At 40.2% G+C, this 27,429-nt stretch overlaps 1 protein-coding gene across 1 annotated transcript in view; it reads left to right on the forward strand.

Annotated features, from left to right (window-relative positions):
- LOC122792384 (lysophosphatidylserine lipase ABHD12-like) overlaps positions 1-27,429 on the forward strand; it is a 398,594-nt gene that overhangs the window by 354,342 nt on the left and 16,823 nt on the right. The window contains exon 5 of the mRNA XM_044060171.1: positions 2,117-2,147. Coding sequence (XP_043916106.1) covers positions 2,117-2,147 — 31 coding nt within the window. The remainder of the gene's footprint in view (positions 1-2,116; positions 2,148-27,429) is intronic.

Raw genomic sequence — 27,429 nt, forward strand, 5'->3', positions numbered from 1 at the left:
AATTATATACCCACATTCAAATTGGTTCAGCAATACCCATATTTATGGAGACAAGATAAGATGAAGTATTTAAGAGTATGGATTAGAAAGGCTTCTCTTATGGCAGCTAAGGATATGTGGGAAGAGACTAAACAAAAGCTCCTGTTTATGGGTATAGATGCTAAGATACAAGCAGTGAAAATGTTTTAGTCCCTTTAATTTCATATGCGGGTCAGGCATATTTTTATCAAGCAGAGTTGTTGTTGACAATAATTACTAAAGAGTTGAAGGACTTTATCTGGGAGGGGAAGAGGGAAAGTTAAGTGGGGTAAGTTGATCCTTGGAACAGAACAGGATAGTTTAGGAATATGAGATTGAAGGGATATTTTAGAGCTATAGTTAAGACTGATGTGCATAAGCTGAAGGTTATAATTCAAAATAGAAAGGAATGATGATGAAGCAGGGGGAAATTCAATAAATAAAGACAGACTGGAATTTTGAATGCAGATTTTTAAGGAGAATAATAACCATACAGAATATTATAGTCCTAAAGTAGTAAAACATATTCTAAATACTAAGTCAGCAGAAGACTAGGGAAATGAGATTTTGCCAATATGGATGGTTGCAAGAAGGGTACAGAAAGTGAGCAAGAGAGGGCTGGAATTTACTAGAGAAAACTAGCAAAGGAATCAAAGTATTGGGAGAAAATAACTAGAGAGGGAAAGGTAACAGAGTGGGATGAAGCCAAGAAGACTTTTTGGATGCTGGATAGAGCCTTCCTTCCCCTACCAGGAATTGATATCCTAGTATAAGCAAAGAGAAAGGAATAGGGGACTCTTAAGTGAAATACTTCACTGGTGGGATTTTTAGTTAAGCTTGAATAAATCTGCTGTTAAAAAAGGGATAATTAGTAGGACATAATATTGCACTACAACTACAAGTTAGAAAAGATATGGCAGAGGGACTGGAAAAGAAGTTTATAATGGGAGAATATACACACAGCTTCCAAGAATGTAATAGTCCAAAAGGTTTAGGAAGTGTTTGGAAGGGTATTAATATACCCCAAGCAGACTTGATAGAATTTTCTCTAGATAGATAGCATGTTGGAGGTGTGATAAAGAAAGAGGTATCTGGGAACATGTTTTTTTAGAGTGTAATGAGTTGGCAGATTTTTAAAATTCCGTATAGAGTAGTCTGTCAGAAATATTGGATGAGCAAATGATTATACCTAAGGGTATGATTTTGTTTTGAGCTGGGACAAAGGATCTGAATTGACCAGACCTAGACCTATTACGTTATTTCTGTTGGCTGCCAAAAAAGCAATTACTAGAAAATAGAAATCAAAGTTTAAATTAACTGCATTTGAAGTATTGAATGTTATAAACATGTTAAAAGAACTGGAAGATGGATTTTGGAAAATGGAAGAAGCAAATTGCATAGAAATAAATGGAAACTGTGGGAACAAGACAATAATGTTAAGGAGGAGTGAGGTTTAAGGGAAGGCAGAAATTCAGCAGTTTATGTAACATTGAACTGATGATAATTACAAAGAAAATATGCGTGATGTATAATGTATGCAAATGGAAAAAATGTTGATATGGTTTGTTTTCTGTTAATGTATTTTCTCCCGTGTCTTAAGTAATAATTTAATAAAGGTATTTAAAAGATGGAATTTTCTAGTTTCCCTTTAAATGCATTACTTCTACGTATATTGCTTTCTGAATTTTAACTTACAATGTGACATGTTAGCTCACGTTTAAGTTCCTCCATTTTTAATGTTTTGTGCTGGGTTAGGTTGAAGTGTTTGCCACATTCACCAGTGTTACTGTTCTTTAATCATTTCACCAATATGAAGCCCTTCTCTATTAAGGGTTTGTATATGTTAGTAAGTTTGCTGAGTTGTGCTTTTGTCTGCAGAACTAAAGTGTTTTTGAACACTATTGAATTTACATGCATTAGATAATACATGTTTTTAGTTTTCTTTGAGTTTACTAGATTAGTGAAATAAGCTCTCTGCGTGTGTGTATGTGTGTGTGTGTGTGTGTATATATATATATATATATATATATATATATATATATATATATATATATATATTTTTTTAATAAATAAATATATTTTGTTTTTTGTGTTGCAGAGGAGGGGATCATAGAGTACAACTCTACAAGGTAAGGAAGTATTCTTTGTGTTATTTTTTTAGTCTTGATACCAGGTGCAATATAGTTTGAAGGCATGCCTATTTTCCCACGCAGGTTAGGAAGGCTGGCCGTATGCATTAGTAGAGAACAATATTATTAGGCCATTTTTCATGAATAATCAGAAACCTGAACAAACAATGCAGCAGTCTAATGCTAGTAGAAACTCATCAGAATTGAAACCGTGGCACAGAACATGCACGTAATTAGTGGATAATAAATACTGAAGAGATGAGCAGAAGTTTGAGTGTTAGAATACTTATCAGGAGCAATTTAAGGGAGATGTATCCAACACTTTACAACCCTAAAATCTGTCTGAGGGTGTCAAGAGATGGTAGAGTTGTGGGAAAGTGTAGTCTAGTAATTTAGGACATGGATTTCTAAAGCCCGATTCTGGAACAGTATGACTTGAATCAGTCTACTTATTTAGTCATTGTGTTTAAAGCATTTGTTGTAGATGCTTTGATACGAAATGTAAGAAGCTTATTCATTGTAGTTTGACACCCACGTGTCAGTCAGTGCATGGAAGCTGTGTTTGGCCATGAATGCCTCACTAAAAATAGGGGAAACCTGTTCACTGGAGTTTGCAAAAATAACCCAAACCAAGCATTTTTTGACTTTTTGTTATAATACAGTATCTTAACATTTCTTCATTCAATCTGAACAGTCTTTTAAGGGTATTGCTCAAGTGTGCAAGCCATATAATTACTTTGATTGCTTTTCTTGTTAGCGAGTTACAATGTTGGCTTACAACTACAGGTATTTATGGAAGTATGCATGATACTTTCTTTTTAGCTGTTTGTTAAAACGCAGTACTCAGTTGTATAGATGATAACATTATTTAAAAGAAACAAAGTAGATAAGCAAGTCTGAGCTACAAAGTATCTTATTGTGGCCGTTATTCTTTTTAAGGGTGTGTGTGTTCAGTCACTGGTGTAGCATACTTCCTTGTATGTCCTGTGCGAAGGTTCATAGGTGAGTACTAGGCTAACGACCACAAGAACATTTTTAAGCCTAGCCATGCATCTCAAATCTCTGACAAGTTCTCACACCCTTGATAAGTGTAAGTAGGGGCCTGGGAGATGGTTGTCTGTGTCCATTAGAGACATAAGTGCCAAACCAAGGATGAAGTTACTGTTCCCCATCCAGTTGTACAAATTAGACTTGAATTGGGTTAGCTAAATTTATCGCACAAATCTGACTCCACTGTCAAATGATAATTCTTTGTAATTCAGAAACAGCAGTACAGTACTTTGAACATTTGGTAACCAGAATTGAAATAGTAAGCTAATTCTGTAATTGGGTAGTCAAGTCATCTTAATTTCATATAGCCTGCCAGTGCTTAACTTGCAAAAGCTACCTTCATAATGAATGGCTAGCTATGCTGCACTGAACTGTTTCTGTTACTTTTTGTAGTCAAATAATTCAGTAAACTAATGTTCAACTTGTGACCATTTCTATCTGTTAAGCACAATGTACATATTGCTTGTATTCAGCTTATATTTCTCTCAATATATCTGTTTATTTAATGTTGTATTTGCTCAGCTCCTTAAAGTTTTGTAACAGTATGTGACTCTCAAATTACTTTAATTCTAATTACACTTTTAATTTTTTCCCTTGATGTACCACCTCATTTCATTTTCTCTCTTCCATCCATGGATGATGATTGTTCATGCCTGAATTTCTTTCATGTGGTGATGTTGTACTGGATTGTGCCTCAGGTTTAAGTAAAGCACATTTCCAGTGGAACCTGCATCATATGCCATCTTTCACCATTATTTTTCCTGATAGGGTTTCTGATTTCCTAAAGGTTTTAGTCCTAGTTATCTATTTTTCATTATCAACTTTAATTAATTAGGCATAATCTTTAGAAATCCATGCCATACCACTAGCTACAGTAGACCTAGCTTGGACACTTTAGCTTAGATAGGTAGATTGCCATATCTTCTTCCTTTCTGTTACATGAAGAACTATCTTATAAAAATCCTATGTACCAGGAAAATGTATACAAAATTAAGCAGATTGCACTTAATGATACTTATCAAACAGAAACTGTTAAACTGAAGTGAGTACTACAATCACTTTTTACAGAAAATGCTTCTTTATGCATATTTTAGACTCTCACCATTATTTTATTTTAAAACTGTAACAGTAGCTGCATTTCTAAAAAAAAAAATATGCAGTTTATACAACATTACTTTTTGTGTAGTATCGTAGTTTTATTTCATTTCTGTCTAGTTCAGATTTATTTGGCCTGCTTGGAGCATAGCAGTTTGCAAAGCTTCTGCTCACTCGTATGCAGACATGTAGTCATCACAAAAACTTACCTTCATGTGCATTATCCTGCAGGTCCATAGTGGAATCAGCGTAACATATTGACAGCCCAAAACAATTGCAAACTAATACCAAACCATTTTTTCTGCATACGGTTTCCCTACCTAGTGTAATGGCTCTACCCTTTCACCCCAGATGTCTATATATACTTTATGTGAGGGCACACAAACTTGGAGAAAAGAGCGTTACCACCTGCCTCTCTTCTCCATATCCAGGACAGGGTTTGCCTCTGCAATCTTGCAGGGTATGCTAGCCAGCCCCTAGCTTCCTGGACTGCCTCCACCCATTTCCTCAGCTTTGGGAATCTACCCAAATGTGATGACTGCAACAGTGAGACACGAAGAACATAGTACGGTTGTGTACACTTACCATAATTGCAGATGTTCGAGTGTATTCACTGTTGCAGTCCTGGTTACCCTCCCTCCATGCCCCTTTCTCCTTTTCTTCCTTTTTTTCACTTGTTGTTCTCCTTTCCTTACAAGGGACATATTGGTATTTATTTTCCACTGGTGGGGTTCTACCACCAGAGCCTGGCCTCCTACTTTGGGGGCTCCTGACAGGTTAGGGCAAAAAAAAACTGATGTAATGGCATTGGATGCCTTCCTTTATACCACTGACGACCTGACATCAGTCCTCAAGTGACAGCAACCGACGCAGAAATTCTAAGTCTCTGGTATTCAGGCCGGCCGAGGGCTACCCTGGCAGGGGTAACCCAAATGTGATGACTGCAACAGTGAATACACTCGAACAGCTACATTTATGGTAAGTGTACACAACTGTACTTTTCTTTGCCGTGATCCCTCCTCATGGACAGTCACTAAGAAATGCTCTAGTTCATGCTTGGCCCCCCCCAGTCTACTCTATGCATTCCCTCCTTTTCTCCCGATTCCCAGATTTTATCAGAAAGTACACAGGTTGAAGGGCAAAGTAATCCTCTTTGCTCCTTTCTGGCCTTGCAGGGAAAAGCTCCATTGTACAATCATCATGGACACTATTTACTTATAGCCAGTTAAATTTATGTTTAACAGTTCCATTGTTCAGACATCCCTGGTATCAGTTACATCATTTACAAACAGTGTTAATTAAAAATAATAGTTACATGGGTTGTATAGGAGTATTTTTTCTATCTCGGAGTAGCTATTTTACATCAAAAATGTATATAAAAAAATAATATAGTGAAGAAATAATATAGTAATACAAAATATAAAAAAAAGAATGTGTGTGATTGCCGTGTGTGGTAGAAGTGAAACTTCAAGTGCAAAGGAAAGCAAATGGTACATACAGTATAAGCAAGTACACTTGTAAGCCTAGACTTTTTATGACACTGTCTGAAGTATTAAGTATGTACTGTCATCAGCCTAACCTGATGCCAAATATACACGTGTGTGTGTGTGTGTGTGTGTGTGTGTGTGTGTGTATATATATATATATATATATATATATATATACACTTACATATATATAAACACACACATATGTATCTATATATATATATATATATATATATATATATATATATATATATATATATATATGTATACACATATGTTTGTGTGTGTTTGTATATCTGTGTAATATTCTATGTTTTAAAAACATTTATTTGATTTTTATTGTACTTACAATCTGTTCCATTATGTATTGTATATTTACATTATGTAATTATAGATGTATTTGTTATTGAAGATTTTCTTCTGGGCCTCCACTGAAAAAGTGTACTACTGACACAGTCTGACTTTCCCAGTAAACAAATGTCAATAAGTAAATATATTTTTGAAGTGAAATTTCTTTAGGCATGGTAGTACGAGTTTGGAGTTGTTTGGTAATTGGCTGAGAGTTCTAACCCATTTTAATTGCAGCTGTCTTCCTGGTCACAAAGACTCGGGCAAAAATTTTACAAGTACCCCCTACACACAGACACACACACACACACACACACACACACACATGCGCGCACCAGAAATATGGACAGAGCCACAAATAACCATAAACAATAGAATAAAAATAGGGATGGATCTTAAATATTGCTGTTATAAACTTAAGTTGCTAGAATAACAGTCTTTCTTTTAGCATGCATTAGACACACACACACACACACACACACACACACACACACACACACACACACACACACACACACACACACACACACACACACACACACACAATAAGAGCAATCAAATGATTCACTGGCAGCATCAGTTGAAAGGTTTCCGTACCCTTCGACCGTCCCTCTCAAACTCTTACCACAAGAAATCTGGACAGAGCCACAAATAATAGGGGAATGGAGGACCAAAAATTGGGACGGATTTTAAATATTCCCTGTTGTCCACTGAGCAGTTTCCTTTCTCCACACAGTAAAATGAGCTATTCTGTTTTTGTGGATGTTCTTTGGGGATTAGAAGTTGTTTAGTATGATCTCTTCAAATTGCATTTATTTGTCAAATGTCTTACTAATAGTCATGTGCATATTTTTGTTTCATCCTGCTGAAAAAGGCATTTTAAGTTTAAAGGAGAAAAACACATCAGCAAACAGCAAATGTATATAGACTCCTTTAATCATCTATTTTGGAAATGTTGTAGAACATTTTATTATAGTAGCTGTTAATGTGTTTGAAAGTTAATATAAAATACATATGTTTAGTCTTGTTATGGTGTTCTCTATTCAATCACTGCTGATCATAGAGAACTACTTGTGCATCATTTTCCCCATATATGTAACCTAACCCTCCTGAGTGGGCGAGGACTGGCATGGGATGAGGAGGGCAGGGATGTCATACTTTAAGCTAGAGTTTGCATTTTTTACTGTGTATCCAGGCATGTCCCTGTACATATTATAATACCATTTGTTAACCTGAGTGCACACTCACTATCTTGAAGATGTTGAATGAAGTGTGTGTGGTGAGCATAGTGCAAGCCTGTCCTTATGCTTGTGAACCCCAGTTTGCAGCAGGGAAGAAACTGCGTGTAGTGCACAATTCCCCACTACATTTGACTGAGAAAGGAGATCTGGCTTCTGGATAATTTATCATTCCTGTTTTGGGAGACTCTTTGGCATCTGTAATACTTCTCAGGGCTGAGGATGCCAGTGGTATAGAGAGACACAGTATCACCCTATCACGAGGCAGTGCAACTAATGTACAATATTAAAATAATCCAAGTTACAAGCCTACACTTAAATGTGGAAATACATGACTTGTAGCCTATTCAAGTTTAGTACTTTACTTCATTTATTTTGCTGACAATTGTGGTTGGGAGGGTGGCCTATTGGTTAAGGTGTTTGCCTTACAAGCACAAGGTGCAGGGTTCAAGTCTCACAAGGTATAATTGGCTAAGCTTAAAATGGCTCGTAAGGGCAAATAGCTTAGTATGAACTTATGAACCTATTGCTGTTACAAACTTAGAAACTTAGAAAGTTGCTAGATTAACGGGTTTCCATAGCATGCATTTTCTGAAGCAGAAGTGTCCATGTGAGATAGTAGCAGCAGCAACAGTAGTAAAGAGCTTTGCATACCTCTGTATCTGAAAGCTGAAGAAATCTGAATAAAGCTTAAAATAAAATGGGAACAAAGGCACGAAAATAGAAACATTTTAAGTATTGCTCTTATAAAATTACAAACTTGCTTAAGTAAAGGATTTCTGTTGGCATGAACTTTCTGAAGAAAATAAGTCTGAAACTCAAATGTATGTCATTATTTAGTAACATCAAACGTTTTAGGAGTAAAGGACCAAAAAATAAATACCTGTTTTTTTTTTAAAGTGTTATATTTTGAATGTAAAATGCTTCCTCCAGCACCATTTACATAGACTACAGCAACTTTGAAACATTAGGCGGAGGAGCTATTTTACATCAAAAATGTATATAAAAAATAATATAGTAATACAAAATATAAAAAAAAAGAATGTGTGTGATTGCCATGTGTGGTAGAAGTGAAACTTCAAGTGCAAAGGAAAGCAAATGGTACATACAGTGTAAGCAAGTACACTTGTAAGCCTAGACTTTTTATGACACTGTCTGAAGTATTAAGTATGTACTGTCATCAGCCTAACCTTATGCCTGCTTCAACCCAAGAGCTCTTTAAAGGGGCACAGGTGCCATTTTGTTCTATTCTATTTTAGTTTGTTTGTTTATTTATGGTCGACTCCTGGTACATCTGCTCATGCTGCAACAGCCAAAGTCTAGAAACCACATGAAAGGACTTCACAGTGGGGAGGCAAGTACTGTTTTCCTAGGTTTCCCTAGATAATGATTGACGGTCCATGAGTCATGCTGGGATCATATCTCATGTCCTTCTATTCCTGTGTTGCAGTATTCATACTGTGGGATTTTCTGCCTCAGGTGACCCGACGTCGGCTCCTATACAAAAGCTTAAGCCTGGCTGCTGTACGTGCGTGGGACATCACATGGAGGGCCATAAACCAGGGACTGTAAATGTGATGACTACACTCACAGACCCCAGAACTTTTCAGCCGCAGACTACGTTACTTTGACTGCTTCGCTCGTATGACCAAAGACGTCTAAAGATAAGTACCCCATTGGGGATTTTTTCTTTTACGTACGCGGGTTTGGTTGCTGTAGATTCCTCTTTAGCCGATGTCTGAGAAAAAGAGCAAATGTAACTGCGGGTGTCAGTTACCGCACAAAGACTAGTGTGTGTTTTGCTTAGGAAAGGAGGACAACCATAAGGCCTGCCCAATTTGTCAGTCCTTCATGCCAAAGACTCTCCGCAGCTGACTAGTGGCTCTTAATTTGTACTTGGAAAATGAAAGACTAAAACTTCTCACTCTCAGGATGGATCCCGAGTTGGCCACCCAAACCGAACAACCGAGGAAGAAGGCCAAGGTTTCCAGACCTTCTCCCGATGCCACTCCGCCATCGGATGTCCCACCGACTACCGATATAGGGGCCAAGGGACACCTGATTACTCCATCAGCTTCGATGGTTCCTCTTGAAGAGGCCATTTCGACAGCCACTGAAAGCATGTCTGCGGAGTTAACCCAGATGTCGGCCATAACCGACGTTGAGGGGGAACCAACACTTGGTTGGCTGACCGAGATTTCTCCTGTGCCAGCCCAGGCCTCTGTCACTAAGCCTTCCCCAAAGCCTACGCCAGTTAAGAAAAAACAAAAGACTAAGCACTTGAGCCAGATGCCTCAAGTAGTCCCAGATTGGCAGTCATTTACCAACTCACTAATGCAGGCCTTCATGGCTGTTAGGCCCTCAGGCCCTGCACCTTCCAACATTCCTGTGCTGAGCCCCAGACCAGCCTCTGCTTCCCCCCTACCTTTAACCACTACCCATCAGGTAGAAGAAGAACCAGAACAGTCCTACTCCTCTTCTGAGGAATCCATCTCCTGTTTCTCAGATTGCTTCAACTGTGGATTATTACTCCCCAGATGAAGACTCGGTCGAAGGAGAGTCCCCACTAGAAGACATTACCTTTGGGTCAACTATCACAAAAATGAAGTGGGATACTGTCTTAATGTCAGATACCCAGAAAAGATATTTTGAACTTCTGCAACTCGAGTCACCTTCCCCTTCAGCTATTTGTCCTGTGCTTCCAGCTTTCCTGGATGCCTTTAACTCTATTTCCAAAAACACAGACTCTCAACCTCCTGCCCTTAAAATGCCAGATAGATTTTATAAAGTGCCTGATGACCACAAAGTTCTGGTGAACCCCCCCCCCCCAGCAGACCCAGCAGTCATTGCTATGTCTTCAGACAGACAGTCTAGGCAATTACCCTCTGCTTCACTGTTACCCACAGATAAAGACAGCAAAACCATGGACAGAATGGGTAAAAAGTGGGATACCTCCTTAATGTCAGATACCCAGAAAAGATATTTTGAACTTCGCCCCCCCCAACTAAATATTCTAACTCTGAGACCGCACTACAGTCAGGGAAAGGGCAGGTGTAAGAGGACTGCCAACTGATTGCTTTCCATTGGAAAGAAATCTGTGATTTGGCTGTTCGGTAAACTTGGAGTTTGACATTTTCATGTCGAATAATTCAGAGTAGACATTTTAACATGATGTTATAATATAGACCCTGGCCTCCCTTCTCAAGGCTCCACAGGGAATCCAAAAGACAACCTTACTCCAGACCCCCCAACTCTCAGCCACCAGCCAAACAGCCCTTTCCAGACAGAGGGGCCCCCCTTCAGCGTGACTGCCTTGCTCAACTGCCTCTGTCCGGCTGCATTACCCACTGCCTTCCCTTCTGGAAATCCATCACAACTTTGGGTACTCTGCATCATCCAGAAAGGATACTTCCCATCCTGGAAGGAAAGACCAAAATTAAAAAGAATCCTTTTCCCTCCAAGAAATCAGCTTCATCTATTTCCACCCTTTCCGAAAGAACTCCTGACTCAAGGGAACTGTAGAACCAGTTCCTTCAGGACAGGAAGGACAAGGCTTCTATTACTGTCTTTTCCTAATTCGACCAATCCTAGAATTATCATATCTGAACCTGTTCTTGAACGTTCCCTCCTTCAAGATGGCCCTTAAAACCATCCTACCCCTCATCCCCTCCCAAGCCTTCATGGTCATCCTGGACATAAAGGATGCTTACCTACGCATTCCTATCAGGCCATCCCACAAGAAGTTTCTGCACGTTTCTGGCCACTCTTCACACTTTCAGTTTACAGCCTTGCCCTTTGGCTTGTCTACAGCCCCCAGAGTCCTTACAAAGTGCTTGGCCCCAGCTATTGCCTACTACAGAACCAAGGTAATCCAGATCTACCCCTACCTAGATGACATTCTCATTCTGGCCGAATCAGAGTCCACCCTACAGACCTATTTCAAGTTTACCATGACCCTCCTCCACAACTTGGGATTCACCCTAAACCTTCAGAAATCATTTCTCCATCCTCAGTAGGGAAAAGTATTCCTAGGATGCAGAATCAGGACAGACCTGATGAGATCTTTTCTCCCACCGGACAAAGTACAGTCTCTCTCCACCCATTTTCAGAGCCTACTTTCAGAATCACATTTCTCTGCAAGACAATTTCTGCAAGTCCTAGGTCTCATGACAGCTACTATTTCCATGCTCCCATTAGCCAGGATGCACATGAGAAAATTCCAATGGTACCCAAAGAATGTGTGGTCTCAGAACCAACATCCATTAGACAAATGTATTCCCCTTCTGCCCTGTGTAAAAACAGAACTGAAGTGGTGGATTCAGTAAACCAGACAGAACAAGGGCATTCCTCTTCAGTTACCCCCCACCACTCAATCCGTGCACACAGATGCATTAGACCTAGGTTGGGAGGCAACGTTAAAGGACTTCAGGGTACAACAGCATTGGACCCCTGCCCTTCAAAAGCAACATATCAATGTCAGAGAAATGACTGCAATATTGCTGGCTCTGAAAGTTTTCCTTCCTATCTTGCAACCAGGGCTGCTCCACATTGTGATAGACAACACTACTGTCATGTGGTACCGCAATAAACAAGGAGGGACAAAGGCATATCCAGCTATGTCGGATAACCCTGCATATCTGGGATCTAGCAGCCAATCACAACCTTTTCCTGCAGGCCTCTTACATCCCCCTCTCAGGAAAACAAACAAGCAAACTTACTCAGCCGAACATCCTCTGTACAACATGAATGGATGTTGCACAGGGAAACCTTCTTAGACATCGTCCACCAGTGGGGCACACCTCAAGTGGATCTGTTTGCCTCCCCCCAGAACAGACAACTAAACAAATTCTGTACCAGGGATCACACTCCACTAGTTTGGAGGATGAATGCCTTCAGCTTTCCATGGAAAGGAATGTTCTGTATGCCTTTCCTCCCTTCCCTGTAATACAAAAGGTCCTACTGAAGATCAAGAAGGACCAACCAAAAATCTTGCTGGTGACTCCCCTATTGGCCAAAGCAACACTCGTTCCCCCTTCTTCTCTCCCTAGCCAAGGGCAATCACCACAAGTTACCCCGCAAGGTGGACCTACTCGCACAACAAAAGAGATCTCTCATTCACCCCCAATTACTTTTGTTACATCTAACTCTTTGGGTGATCAACTTCTGACCCCTTTCAGACAACATTGCTCAGAGGACGTGCTCTCAGTCCTGAGGGCGAGCAGGAAACCAACTACTAGAAAAAGCTATTTGTCCAAATGGCAAAGATTCTCAAAATGGTGTTTCCTTAAGGACAGGGACCCTTTTCAAGTGGAACCCTCACTTGTCCTTCGCTATATATGTGAGCTTATTAAGGAAGGACTAGCATATTCTTCAGTGAAAGTCCACCTTTCTGCCATTTCAGCCTGCTTGCCTTTCAGCCACCTCTGCTTTCTAGACTGGATGTTAAACTTTTCCTAAGAGGGGTGTTGCATAGCAGACCACCAAGAAAACCCATTCCTCCTCCCTGGGACCTCAGTTTCATGCTGAAAAAACTCACCTTACTTCCTTTTGAGCGAGCCAGCCGGTACAGCTTCTCTACAAATGTGCACATGGAAAGCCATTCTTTTAGTGGCCATTGCTTCAGCTAGAAGAGTGTCTGAACTACAGGCCCTCATGGCCTGCCCCCTTACACCACCTTCCACAATGTCAGGGTGACCTTGCGCACTAACCCTTTGTTTATGCCCAAAGTGGTGAACGAACTATCCTTAAACCAGTCCATTCACTTGCACACCTTCTTCCCCTCTCCAACTAATACTGCAGGATCCTTCATTCCCTGGATGTGCACAGACAACTGAGATTCTACTTAGACAAAACTAAGTCCTTCAGAAAATCTGACCAATTTTTCATCTCCTTCCACCCCAGGGCTCTGGGTATGGCAGTCTCCAAGCAAATCATTTCCTGTTGGATCAGGCAATCCATTCTCTTCTGCTATTCACATCATGGCAAAAAATTGCCTCAAGGAATCAGGGTGCATTCCACTAGAGGCATGGCTACCTCCAAAGCCTTTCTTAGAGGGCTGGACACAGCCTCCATCATGGAAACAGCTATTTGGTCTACTATTCACACTTTCACAAAACACTGCAAGCTAGACCCAGGTCTCCAGGGCCAGAGCAGGATTGGCCAGTGCAATCCTGCAGGGATTCTTGAAATCCTCCACCTCTGCCCCCTCCCTTCACTCCTTTTAAGCTGTGGTACTCTCCCACAGTATGAATACTGTGAAATAGGAATAGAAGGACATAGAATAGTTTTGTAAAATCTTAACATAACCATAGATGTCCTTCTCTTCTGTGCTTCAGTATTCCTTCTCACCCTCCATACCCCCTTTATTATATCTCTCCAGGATGGGTGGTCTTCTGACCTCTGTATCCGCTCCCTACAGGCTAATCTGTACAGCCCTTCAGAGACATTTGCTCCTTAGCTTCAATTGGTCCTTTTGTACACCTTTTCCTGGGCTTTTAAGTTCTGAGGTCCGTGCGTGTAGACGTCACATTTATAGTCCCTGGTTTATGGCCCTGCGTGTGATGTCCCATGCACCTACAGCAGCCAGGCTTAAGCTTTTGTATAGGAGCCAACATTTGGTCACCTGAGACCAAAAATCCCATAGTATGAATACTGCAAGGAGATCTATGGTTATGGTAAGATTATACACAACTATTCTTTAACTGTCCCTGAACTTCTCTGGTTTGGGCTCAAAATATTCCTCTGTTTCTCTTAAAATTGGCAGTGTTTTGGTTGAAAGTGATGAATTACCATAAAATATGTCAGTACTGAGATTATTTGACTTTAGAAACTGCATGCTAATTCATGTCCCATCCTTCAGTCCACTCTGTGTCAGAAACGGCAATATTTTAAAAAGTGTGCCTGATCTTTGTCCCTTGTCCCTGACTCTTTTTTTTGTTACTTTTCTGCTAATTCTGAAGACTGAGAGCTTTGACTAATGGTATTAGTTTAATCAACAAGAAGGAATTTTGGTTTCTGTATGGCATCAAAGGTCAGAGGACTCCTATGAGGAAAGTGTAATCTGTCATAGGAACTATGTATGCCTAGCTATAGCCTTTAAACAGAGTGGCTGTTTTTAAAATGATCTATGGCTGTTACATTATTAGCTGCCCAATTAGGAGCTTCTTTGGTCATGGGTTGGTGTGGCGCATGCTCCTTTTCTTGGCGGTGATGTTGTGCTACGCAGTCTACGTAGCATTGTTAGCTGTGTAATAAGGACTGGGTGTATATTACAATGCTGTAATCTGTCTGATTATTATATTACAAGGTTGTCCTCTTATTATAAGAAACTGTTGCACTAACAAGGTACAGATTGCTCTGTCTCTCTATGCCCTCCATCAACAAAATAATTTTCTAGAGCTAACGTAACAAACTCTTTATTGCCTATGATTAGAAATAATTGTACTTTATGGGGACTTTTTTTTCCTGATCTGTAGACACCTTTTTAACTATGTCATGTTGTGTATGCAATCATGTTGAATGCTGTGATACCAACACACACATTAGTCTAGGATGCATGTACATAATGGTGACAAATTCAGTGCAGCTCAGCAAAAGGGCTGCAGTCGATTTCCACAAAGATTTACCTTGCAAACTACAAAAGTGATTTTGCCATGCTAAGAAGGATGCTTTTCATTACAGGTACTATTGATACTGAAATGACAGAGCTTGAGAATTTAAACTGTATTTTAATGCTTACGTCCGCTAGCGTGGAAATGAAACTAGCTCTTGGCATTTAATATTGAGGTTTACATTATTAAACCCATTAAGGCCATTATACAACAGACAAGTGTTAGTTAAGTCTAGAATGAAGTGGGTAGCATACATCGCAATTTCTTCGTTCAGTAACCAAGGACAAAGATAAACATAATGAGGGACAAAGACCCACAATCGGGGACACTTTTAAACATTACTATAATTACTTAAAGGGTTAATAGATTAGCACGTTTTGCATCAGCTGTAATATCTGGCATTATTGACCGACTGTAATCTTAAGTGATAATCAGAAAATCATGAAATCTTTGAGAGACGATGCAACTATATAAGACAAAATTACAGACATTTTGTAAAATTCAGGGGCAGTTGAGAAGTGTGGAGAGTACTAAGTAAAATATAGTAATGTAGGACTACTGACAAGTCAGTGGCGACAGTGACAAAGAGCATATTTTGCTGAATACCACCCTAGGAACATCAAAGGCTAGTGTGTAACTCAGTGAAGTTGTATGCTTTTTTTTTTTTGCTTTTCTGACAGGATTTGTTACAAATGTAAACAGATTTATGGTTTGTAATTAAAGACAATAAGGTAATGCATTTATATTATTGTGTACTTATCCACATATCACAAGCAATCACCCCTCAAGTTATTTTCCTGGCACTTGAACATTTTTCTACCTTTCTATGAAGTGAACTGGCAGCACTGTGCCCAGAGCTATGAGTGGAGTTTGATTTCCATTTCTGTTTCACTTTTCGTTTCATTCCGTACTCGCACTACCATGCCTTAAGAAGTTTCACTTCAGTAAGTAAGTAAAACACAACAGTTTTACAGAGAGACCAATCTCTAAATGCAATAATGCCCTCGGGGGAGGGGGTGTGTGTGTTGATGTGTAACACCCTGCCAGGGGTGTACAGGCCCGATGCCGCAGGCATTATTGCTTGCTTAGTGTTTACTTAGTGTTGCAACAAAGTTTGTGAAATGGTTAGCTGCCCATGATAAACCTATGGACTTTCCCTTGCACTTCCTTACAGAAGTTTCATCTCTACTGCTAGTGGCGACCATGCACATTCTTTTTTTTTTTTTATTTAAATACAGGAAAGTATAGGCAGTGCAGTATCATGCTTTTGCATAGACTATCAAGTTTTATGTAAGAATATTTGTTACTATAAAGACTTGTTCAAAGTATAGGACATAGGCAGATGAGATAGTCAGAGCAGCACAAAAAAGCAAGGAGGGGATTAGACGCACACAAGATTAAGGAGATGAGATGAAAGCAAGGGTACAGCTGTGATAAAAATGCATTAAGTGTTGTGCAGTAAAGAGTTATGGCATAAATTTATATAGCTGTAAGCACCAGTTTAACCAGGGCTGGTGTTGGTGCACAGCCATTTATCTGTCAGGTATTACTTAAGTTGGCATTTAGTCTTTCATGTTGCAGACTGTTCTTAAGTGGAGTGGAATGGTATTCCAGCTATTAGCAATGCATTGTGAATGCAAGGAGGGTCCTGCATTGTTGTTGGGTTTAGTTGTGTTCCGTTCCAGTTCAACAGTTCATTGTTTGTGGATTTTTGGTGTTCTGTATTTAGTTGAGGATAGTTAGTACGGTGGTGTTGTACTGTGTAGAGGTTACATAGGTTTTGGTGTGTTTTCTTTATAGATTGCTGAAGGTGAAGATCAAACTTCCGGTAGCAGTCTATAATCACACATAGAAATTTGGGATGGTAAGCTAATTCTGTATTGGTCTTGTTGGATGACATTTAATTAAAAGTAGTTTTTGGGAGGAGAGAGAGTTGGGATGAACAGTAGTAGCTTAGCCTTTTTGGATTCAGGAGGAGTTGTGAGTTGTCATGCCAAGCTTCTCTGGAGGAGAAGGATTACTGGGAGAGTGTTTTGAGCATGGGTAGTGTCCTAGCAGCACATATTAGAGTGGAGTCATTGGCATATTTTACTATGGCTGCCCCTTTGGCCACTTTGTTTAGATTGCTAATAAATAAGTTATCTTGCCAGTTCATTGCTTGGTACCTATTAGTGAGGCAGCTATGAAATCGTTAAATGAGGAGAGTGATATCCCTAGAAAACTCAGCAAATTCAGTTCAGCTATACTGGTTCTCCTAGTTGATCAGTACAATAGCTAGAATTAACAAGGCCACATCTAAAGAATCCATCCAAGACTGTATTCCAGCATCAAGCTATGTTGCCTCAAGTGGCACTGTTCCTGATAGCTTAAGCAGCTACCAGCTAAGCTACACAGTCAGACACCCAAAACAGCTCCACAAGGTTCATTACTGTAACGCAGCCAGAAACCTCTAACTTCATTAAAGAAGCTTTTACTTCCACTCTGATTGTGCTCCACTTGAAACTCTTCCCCTTTTTGAAACCGTAAACACAGATAACAAAATATTTCTCTAAGCATCCTGGCAGAGCAAGCACCATTAAGAGCCAAAGGTGTTAAAAAACAAACTAGCCACTTGAATTTGTTGTATTTTTCTAGGGCTGTCTTTTGTCAGTCTGTCAACATCTCCTAGCAAGATAGTTTTCAGTCTAATGGTGGCTGAGATCCAGGAGAGGATCTCTTCCGGGAAGGGCATGTTATCAGGTGGTATGTACTGTATAGACCTATGATGGGTAGAGATTTGTGAGAATCCTGTCTGAGGAGTGAGATGAGAAGTTCAGCATTGTTGAAGGTGGGTATGGTATTATGGTAAGTGGGGAGGGTTACATGTTAAAAGATCGAACATTTGAAACCTCAAACTGCATATGGTTGAGGCCATATGGTTGATGTTTCAAAACCTCAATCTTTTAACATGTCTAAAAGTAAAGGAAGGAAATTAGTTAGAAGACTGTAATGCAGAGGGCAAGCCCCCGTGCACTCCCCACCCCCCTACTTAAATATACCAACTCTGAGATCGCACTACACTGAGAATACAGCGCGGAATGGGAAGTTTTCCTATTTCGTGCTGTAACACAATCTCGGAGTTGGCATTACAGTCTTTTAACTAATTTCCTTCCTTTACTTTTAGACATGTTAAAAGATCGATGTTTTGAAACATCGACCATATGGTCTCGACCATATGCAGTTCGATGTTTCAAATGTTCAATCTTTTAACATGTAACCGAGGATTAACAGCAGAGAGCTAAAGAGGAAATAAGGGAGTATTTTAGTAATGTAAATGACTTTAGAAAGATTGTTGATAAGTGACTATTTTTTATAATCACTCCAGAGCAGAACACCATTTATCACAGCAACTTGGGCAACAGAAGGTAGTAAGGGCTGTTGCCAAACTTAGGGAGCCTACAAACAAGAAAACTAACCAAAGATTATGTAGACGTATTGGAGATATTTTGGAAATTTTGTATAAAGCAGATGAATGCTGAAACCAAGAAACTACAAATTAAAGTTTTTATGTATAAGACTTAATTATGCTAGGATTAAGGAACAACAATTGGCTAAGCTTATGGTGTCATACAAAGGGGATCCAGTATCTGTTTGCCTCGGACGACATGATTGACGGACCACAATGCTTTACCAGAGATGGTCTGCACCTGTCACCCCTGGGATTCCATTTACTGACTAAGGCTCTTGCCACCCCATATAGTGCCTTTTTAGGCAAAGTTCAAAGGACAAAACCACCACCATAACAGGTACAAGCATTCAAAATCTGAAGGTAATGCCACTCAATGTTAGAAGTCTAAACCTCAAAATGCACTCTCTCGAGGCACTCCTAAAAATGGAGAACACCGATGTCTGTGCAGTAACTGAGACCTGGTTCAAGACTTCAGAGAGCACACCTGCAATACCAGGCTACAACACTTACCACACTTTTCGGCCACCAAACCAGGACCAGAACACTAAAGGTGGAGGAGTGTCCATATTCACCAAGGATATTCACACCACCAGGCTAGTTGCCCAACACAATGCGTCTGAAATTCTCCAGGTGCAACTAACACTAGGTAAGACTGCAATCCAAATTGTAGCTTGCTACAGATCCCCCACCATGCCCCAAGATTCTCACTACACCTTTCTAAACATACTGTAAAATAGTAAGATGCAACCAAACACCCTAATACTGGGTGATTTCAACTACCCTACCATTAACTGGGAAAACTACTCATGTACCAACACCTTTGCCCAACGGTTCTTGGAATTCATAAATAAAGATCCTGGGAACTACCGCCCCATCAGTCTGACGAGCCTGATCTGCAAGGCCATGGATTATGTTATCATGGAACTTATAAACAAAGACATTGGCAACCTTCAAACACTGGACCCCACCCAGTTTGGGTTCTTGAAGGGCCGATCTTGTCTCCTGAACCTGACTCACTTCTTTGACTTAGTCTCCAGAGCTGTGGACGAGGGTAAGGTGGTCTACACAGCCTGTCTGGACTTCGCCAAGGCCTTCAATACCATCCTCCACTCTGGAATCATAGATAAACTTACTAAGCTGCGCATTGATCCCTGTGTCACTCAATGGGTTGCCAACTGACTTACTGATGGAACCCACACTATGAAAGTAGCTGACTCCAAATCCAGCTCCAGACAAGTGACAAGTGGAGTACCTCAGGGTTCAGTCCTGGGACTGCTCTTGTTTGGCATCTACTTCTCTGAAGTACAGGCCAACACTAAGGGACTCTGGCTAACAAAGGTCGCAGATGACTGCAAACTGGGAGCCATTATTGAATCCCCAAATTATGTTGAATATTCTACAAAAGGGCCTTACAGAAACAGATGCTTGGTGCCAGAGCCATGGGCTCAAGCTCAGTGCTAAGAAATGTATAGTTATCCCCTTTGGGAAAAACATGTACTCATGAATTACCACATAGGTGGCAGTACACTAGACACCGAAAGTGTGAGAAGAGACTTGGGACACAGGTGGGCAGTGGTCTCACCTTCGATAACCACATCGCCACAACATTCAGGAAATCCTTCTGTGTGACACACTTCATCACCAAGGGCTTTTCATCCAGAAAAAAGGAGGTCATTGTCCCACTGCACTCATCCCTCATTAGACCCATTATAGAATACAACGCCCCGTTTGGTATGTACCTCTCAAGACATCTGCAACAACTGGAAAGACCACAGAAATACCTCACTAAAAGAATCACAGGCTTAAAGCAGATGCCCTATGCTGAATGTCTAAAAAAAACTCCAGCTATACTCTTATCGCATGTCATCTACTCAGAGGCGATCTCTGCTTAACATACAAGGCCATGCAAACCCAGAGTTGTTGGACATGCTACTTAAAGAAATCCCAATCCCTCAGAGCCACATGCTTCAGGGATCTAAACCTTGTCATCATAATCAACAAAACATGCTGGAGGGATAGTTTCCTGACCCAGAGACTCCCCGTACTCTGGAATAGACTGCCCATACATGTCAAGCAGAGCACCTCTGTCCCTCTTCAAAAGGAACCTTGACGATTGGATGGGAGATGGGAAATTCACCCCAGGGATCACGTCAGTCATCCTGCTAGACAGGGGTCCAGGGAAGTAAATATTGTGGGAAGAAATGGCCAGGGAATTATAGCCAGGGTTGTATAGGCCCTAGGGCCATTAGCCGAGTACCAACCTATGAACAAGGTGATGAGATAAAAATGGTGTTCTATAATCAGTCTGCAAGGAAGTCTTCAGGAACAGATGGTATTCCTGTGAAAGTTTGGAAGGTAGGAGGGAAGAAAGTGACAACGATCTGGAAGATTTTATTTAATATTATTTTAAAAGGAAGGGATGCACCGGCATCTTGGAAGAAAGCTGTGTTGGCTGTATTACCCACAGAGGGTAAAGACCCATGAGACCGAGCTTCACATAGACTCCTTCCAATTTTAAACAAGGATTATAAAGTGTTTGTATATACTCGCTAAAAGAATGGCAAAGGTGTTGCCAAAATTGATAGATATGGATCAGTGTGGTTTTGTGGAGGGGAGGCAAACGTATGACAACATTAATACAACAATTATGATTTAGAGGGACGCACAATGTAAGAAAATACCACTGTTGGTGGTGGGTCTTGTTACAGAGAAAGCATTTGACAGAGTATGCTGGGATTTTGAGTACAGCAATGGAAGCATTTGTGTTCTCTTATACAATACTAAGGTTAATTAGGAGGTTGTAATAAGGACTGGAGGTAAGGATTAATGTGGAATGCTTTCTCTCAGGTAAGTTGTGTTTGAGTAGAGGAACCAGGCAGGGATGTCATCTTTCCTGTTATTTGCTTTATATTTATAAAAACTGGCAAAGAAAATAAGTGACTCAGTGATATAATTGGTATGTAATCAAGAAAAGTTGGCTTTATTTGCAGATGATGTTATTTTGTACTTAATAAATCCAGAATAGGACATCTCAGTGTTGTGGAATATTTTGAGGCAGTTTTAAGTCTTTTCAGGATAGAGAATTAATGAAGATAAAAAACAAAGACTATAGCCTTAAATTGTATACCCTCACATGAATTACTTCATCAGTACCAGTATTTATGGGGAAAAGGTAAGCTGAAGCATTTAATAGTATGCATTAAAAAGACTTTCTGCTGTGGCAGCTAAGGATATATTGAAAGAGAATGAATGGAAGATGATACAAAAACTGAGGAATTGGAAGCAGTTGTGTATGGATATGGATAGTAAGATACTCAGTGAAAATGTTTTTAGTCCCTTTAGTTTTATTTGCAGGTTAGGTATATTTTTGTAGGGTCTATATTATATGAGTGAAAGCTCATATAATAGATTGCTCTAATGAGCGAAAATATCAGAAATCGAAAACGATATTGTGGGGGCTGTGCCCCCCCCCCGCTAAATATATATTCCAACTCTGAGATCACACTACAGTGAGGAAAGGGCAAGTATTCCAATCTTCACTGTACTGCAGTCTCACAGAACGCATCTCGATTTCTGGGATTTTTGCTCATTAGAGCGATCAATTATATGAACATTCGTTCATGTAATATAGACAGTTTTTGTAAACCAGAGGAAACATGGCGGAGAATAATTAATAAAGAGTTAAAGGTATATTTCTGGGAAGAAAAGAGGGTAAAGCTTAGGTGGGATAAGTTGATCCTTGCACTAGAATAAGGTTTTTTAGGAATACCTGAATTGAAGGGATATTTTAGAGCTACACCATTAAGGCTCGTATATGTAACACAAGCAGAAGGTTATGATTCAAAGTGGAAAGGGATGATAATGAAGAAGGGGAGTAATTCAAGAAGTAAGGAGACAGTGTGATTTTGGATATATATCCTTAAGGAGAATAATTACCACTGTACAGAATATTATATTCATAAAGTTGCAGAAATTTTCCTAACAACTAAGCGAATAGAAAATGGAGAGAGGAGATTTTGTCAGTAGGGATGACTGCATATGGGGATACAGAAAATGGGCAAGAGGGGGCTAAAATTTACTGGAGAAAACTGGCAAAAGAACCAAGGTATTGGGAGGAAATAACTAGAGAGGGAAATATAATAGAATGGCATGAGGCCAGGAAGTCTGGACTGCAGTTAAGACACTGCCTTCCCTACCAAGGATAGATATCAGAGTATAGGCAAAGAGAAAGGGATAGGGGAGTCCTAAGTGAAAGACCTTTTGTGATAGACTTTAGTATAACATAAAATAGAAGATGGGCATATAAAACATTTCATGATAACTGTAAAAGCAATCAGAGCATGTTAGAAACTATTGAGAAGAGAGAAACTCGAAAAGCAATTTACAAGGGAACAAAAGGAGGACACGTATGGCTTCCAAGTGTGCTACAAAATCTTGAATGTGTCAGCAATCTGACAATTAATCCAGTCACCTTGGGTGAGAATAGAACTTATTTATGATCATTCAGCATCAAAGGTGAGCATGCTCCCTGTCGCACTACTGACACTACAAGGGTTACTGTCTTATAATGATCTTTCATAATGAGCTAACTGTAAACCCAGCAAAATTCTTAACTCTTCATAGTGTAAAGCTTTGAACAGTAAACATAGTCTGCCTTTTATAAAGCATTAATAAGGGAAAGTAATCCGAAACAGAATAGTTAAGAACTTCAACAGCACATGTGTCTCTAGTAAATTTTCTTTGTAGTCCTTTAATCAGAGTTAAATCACCCTTAGAATAGGTACAAGATATAACATTTGGCACAAAAACTGTCCAACAGAAGTTACATATAATTTTGTAAGTAATGAAGATCTAGATTGAAAACGTCTTAAAATATGGCCACATAACCACTGTAGCATTGTCTTTAAAACTCAGTTTGTGGTTAATGTAGAGACCAACATCTTTAAATAATGAAGTTCTTCCAATGGAAGTGTTTGCTTATTCATTTGTTATGGTTTGAAAACTCGGACTGTTTTCAGCCAAAGCCTGGGCACCAAGGTGTAAGACACAGATAGACTAAAGGATACACAGGCTTGCTCATAGCACAGTAACAGAGAAGTGACAGTACACTTATACATTATTTACAATTATAAATTAAAGTGATACTATTATTTACACTATGTACAATTAAATTAGGCATTCAACAAGTGGTCAGTTGCTAAAAGTGTGCCTTGACAGAAAAGGTGTGTATACAGGATGAGCTGCAATTGCTTGTTTTAGAAGCAAGTGCAATGGTTCTATATTATGCCTTCGAAGAGGCGTTCCATCGAAAGCCTCTTCATCGACTCTTAAAATGTGAATTGTCATAACAGCGAACAGCCACATCAGCGATTTCTTTCCCTGGAAAAGAAATCGCTTGGCCATCCTTGTTAGTTTACCATTTTCCCCACTATAGTGTGATCTTGGAGTTGGTATATTTAGTTAGGGGGTGTGTGGGGTGAAGCCCCCCACTTTGTAATGTTTGTAGTGATGTGTTCTTGTTTTTAGGGCAAGCGATTTCTTTCCCAGAGAAAGAAATTGCTGATGTGGCCATTCGCTGTTGACAGTTCATGTTTTAAGGGTCGGTGAAGAGGCATTCGATGGAACCCCTCTTCGAGGATGTAATATAGACCCAGTGCAATCTGTGTCCTTAAGCAGTTGTTCTTTTAGTTTGTTTCTAAACAATTGGAGTATCTTGCAGTGCATTGTTTCTGCAGGTAGACAGTTCTAAACAGCTGGGCTTAATAGTTGAAGCTGTTTCTCCTGTGGAGGTTTTAAAACAAGGTCCAGTGAGGGTAATGATATCTTCCTGGCTGCTTTTAGGTATGTAGTTAATCTTGATTTGTCATTTTATTTTTAGTGGGGGGCAGTGTCCCATTTTTAATAGCTTGTATGTTTGGCACCTAAGTAGAAATGTAGCCCTGTCATTTACAGGAAGCCATTTACACCACTGTAGAAGTTGGCAGGGATGGATTTCGGGTTCTGCAAGAACAAATCTGCAGATTGCATCTTACATGTGTCTGACCTTGAATGTAAGATTACAAGAGAGAGCCCATATTCAATTTTAGGGATAAGCACGTTTTTAGCTAAGGCTTTACAACCTGTAGTGGGTGTGGGGTGTGAGATTTTATAGTCATGGTTTTAGTTGGTAAAGTATTGTGCTAATACTATTGTCAATATGCTAGGCCAATGAGTAGGGTCCAGGATGATTCCTAGGTACTGCTGTTACCAGTGGCAGTAGGTTGCCATCTGTATCAGTAATTAGATTTGGGGATTTAGGGAGTTTTTATGGGGTGCCAAATATCACAATGTTTGATTTCAGGTGACTGATTAGAAGCATATTTTTATTTGTTTAAAGGCATTACTCTGTAAAGCTGAATTGTATTTTCTGTTAAATAAAAAAAGGTCAGTGTGTTCTTACATGACTGACAGAACAAGAAGAGCAGCGTCAGGGTGCTAAAGGGAAAATAATTGAGTATTTGGATAATAAGCATGAATTTAGAAAGGCTGCTGTTAAGCAGCTATTTTTTGATAACTTCAGAACACAAAAATCTAGGCAAGAGAAAGTAGAATGTGTTGTCAAACTTAGGGAGCCTGTGAGAAGAAAAATAGAGATCCTATAGCGGTATTACCGATATTTCAGAAATTTTTTTGAAAATGTTTATAAGCAAGGGAAAGTGGAAACCTAAGAAAAGGCACAAATGGGAATACTTATGGAAGACTTACTTATGCTGAGGTTAGTGGAAGATGGGTTTAAGCAATTAATAGCTAAAGTAGGAGCAGATGAGGTAAAAGCTGTGACATGTAATCAATTAACAGAGAAGTCTCCAGCTACAGAAATTATTCTGTGGAAGTTTGGAAATTAAGAGGAGAAAAAAGTGGTAAAGATCCTTAAGATTTTGTTCAACAGTATTTTAAAAGGTTGGAGTGTAGCACCAGCATTTTGGGAAAAAAAAACTGTGGTGACTGTACCACCCAAAGAGGATAAAGACCCTTCAGACCCCGTTTCATAAAGACCCATATTAATTTTAGACCATTATTATAAAGTGTTTACATCTATACTAATTAAGAGAATGGCAAAGGTATTGCCTGGATTGATATATATGGCTCAGATCATTGTGGATTTGGGGAGGAGAGACAACCAAAAACTGAGGGTAATGCTACTCAATGCTAGACGTCTAAACCTCAGAATGCATGCACTCGAGGCACTCCTCAATATGGAGAACATTGATATCTGTGCAGTAGCAGAAACCTGGTTTAAGGCTCCAGAGAGCACCCTAGCACTTCCAGGCTATAACTCATACCATACTTTTTGGCCACAGAACCCGGACCGAAACACAAAAGGTAGGGGTGTATCCATATTCATCAAGGATACCCACACCTCCAGGTTAGTGGCGCAGAACAATGCCTCAGAGATCATCCATGTGCAACTAACAATGGGCAAAACTGCAATTCAAATTGTAGCTTGCTACAGATCACCCACCATGACCTAGGACCCCCATTCCGCGTTTCCGGAGATGCTGGAAAATATAAAGGTCATACCAAATGCCCTAATATTGGGTGATTTCAATTACCCAAACATTAACTGGAAGAACTCCTCAAGTACTGACTCCCTTGCCCAACGCTTCCTAGAATTTATATACTCGAACGTCCTGGATCAACTGGTCAACACTCCCACCAGAGGTGACAACATATTGGACCTTGTCATCACCAACATGGGTGTTCTACACCGGAGGTCAACCCCTCGCTGGTTAGTTCAGATCATAGATTAATCACTCTGGATATCCACATTCTGCCCCCACCCCAGTCAAGGAAACCACTGTGAAAAGCTTTTCAAAAGCAAACTTCACATTACTTAAGACCGAGGTGGAAAGTTTCACAGCCCCCATGCTAATGGACAATGCTGTCCAAGCTGCTGAATCCCTTACAAAGGCACTCTATGCGCACCTGCAAGAATGCATGGACCGTGCTATCCCAAGCAAAACCAAGACTCACTCCTCCAAGAAAAGGAAACCAGTCTGGTGGACCCCTGCCATAAATAAGCTCTGCAATAGAAGGAGGAAACTAGTACAGAAAAGAGTAAAATCCCAAGAAGGAAAGACAACCCTGATCAGTATCAGCAAGAAACTATGATCCCTCATAAAATCATCCAAGGCTAGCTTTGAAAGAAAATTTGCCAAGGACTCCAAAGATAACCACAAAGCGTTCTTTAGCTATGTCAAGAACCTAAGTGGAAACTCTCAGATCTGCTCGGAGTTAGTGCAGAATGGCACAAAATACACTGAACCGACTGATATTGCCAACAATCTGGCAGACAGGTTTAGTGCAAACTTCACCACCCCCCCAACCCCCTAAAGGGCCCATGACCATACCAGAAGAATGTAGAGCCCGGCAATCACTGACACACAGATTAAAACAGCCCTGTCCAAAGCCAAAAACACAGATTCAGTGGGACTGGACGGTGTCCCAGGCTGTGTCTTACACGAGCTCCAGAATGAACTAACCTCTCACCTAAACACACTGTTCAAACTCAGCCTCTCTACAGGCTACATACCCATAGAGTGGCACACAGCAACAGTTATCCCACTTCACAAAGGTGGAGCCATAACCGACCCCTTGAACTATCGCCCTATAAGTCTGACTAGCCTGGTCTGCAAGGCTATGGAGCGCATCATCATGGAACTCATTAACAGAGACATTGGGAACCTCCAAACATTGGACCCTACCCAGTTTGGCTTTAAGGGCAGATCATGCCTCCTAAACCTGGTTTACTTCTTTGAGACAGTTACCAAGGCTTTAGACAAGGGAAAGGAGATCCACACAGCCTACCTAGACCTCACAAAGGCTTTTGACACCATTCCCCATTCTGGTATTATAGACAAGCTCACCAGCTTGAACATAAACCCCTACATCACGAGATGGGTTACCAGTTGGCTCATGGATAGATACCACACGGTGAGAGTTGCAGGCTGTAGGTCTGAGTCAAAA

This window comes from Protopterus annectens, chromosome 1.part2 (assembly GCF_019279795.1).
Source record: "Protopterus annectens isolate FY-2018-M chromosome 1.part2, PAN1.0, whole genome shotgun sequence".
In the NCBI taxonomy this organism is placed as follows: Eukaryota; Metazoa; Chordata; order Ceratodontiformes; family Protopteridae; genus Protopterus; species Protopterus annectens.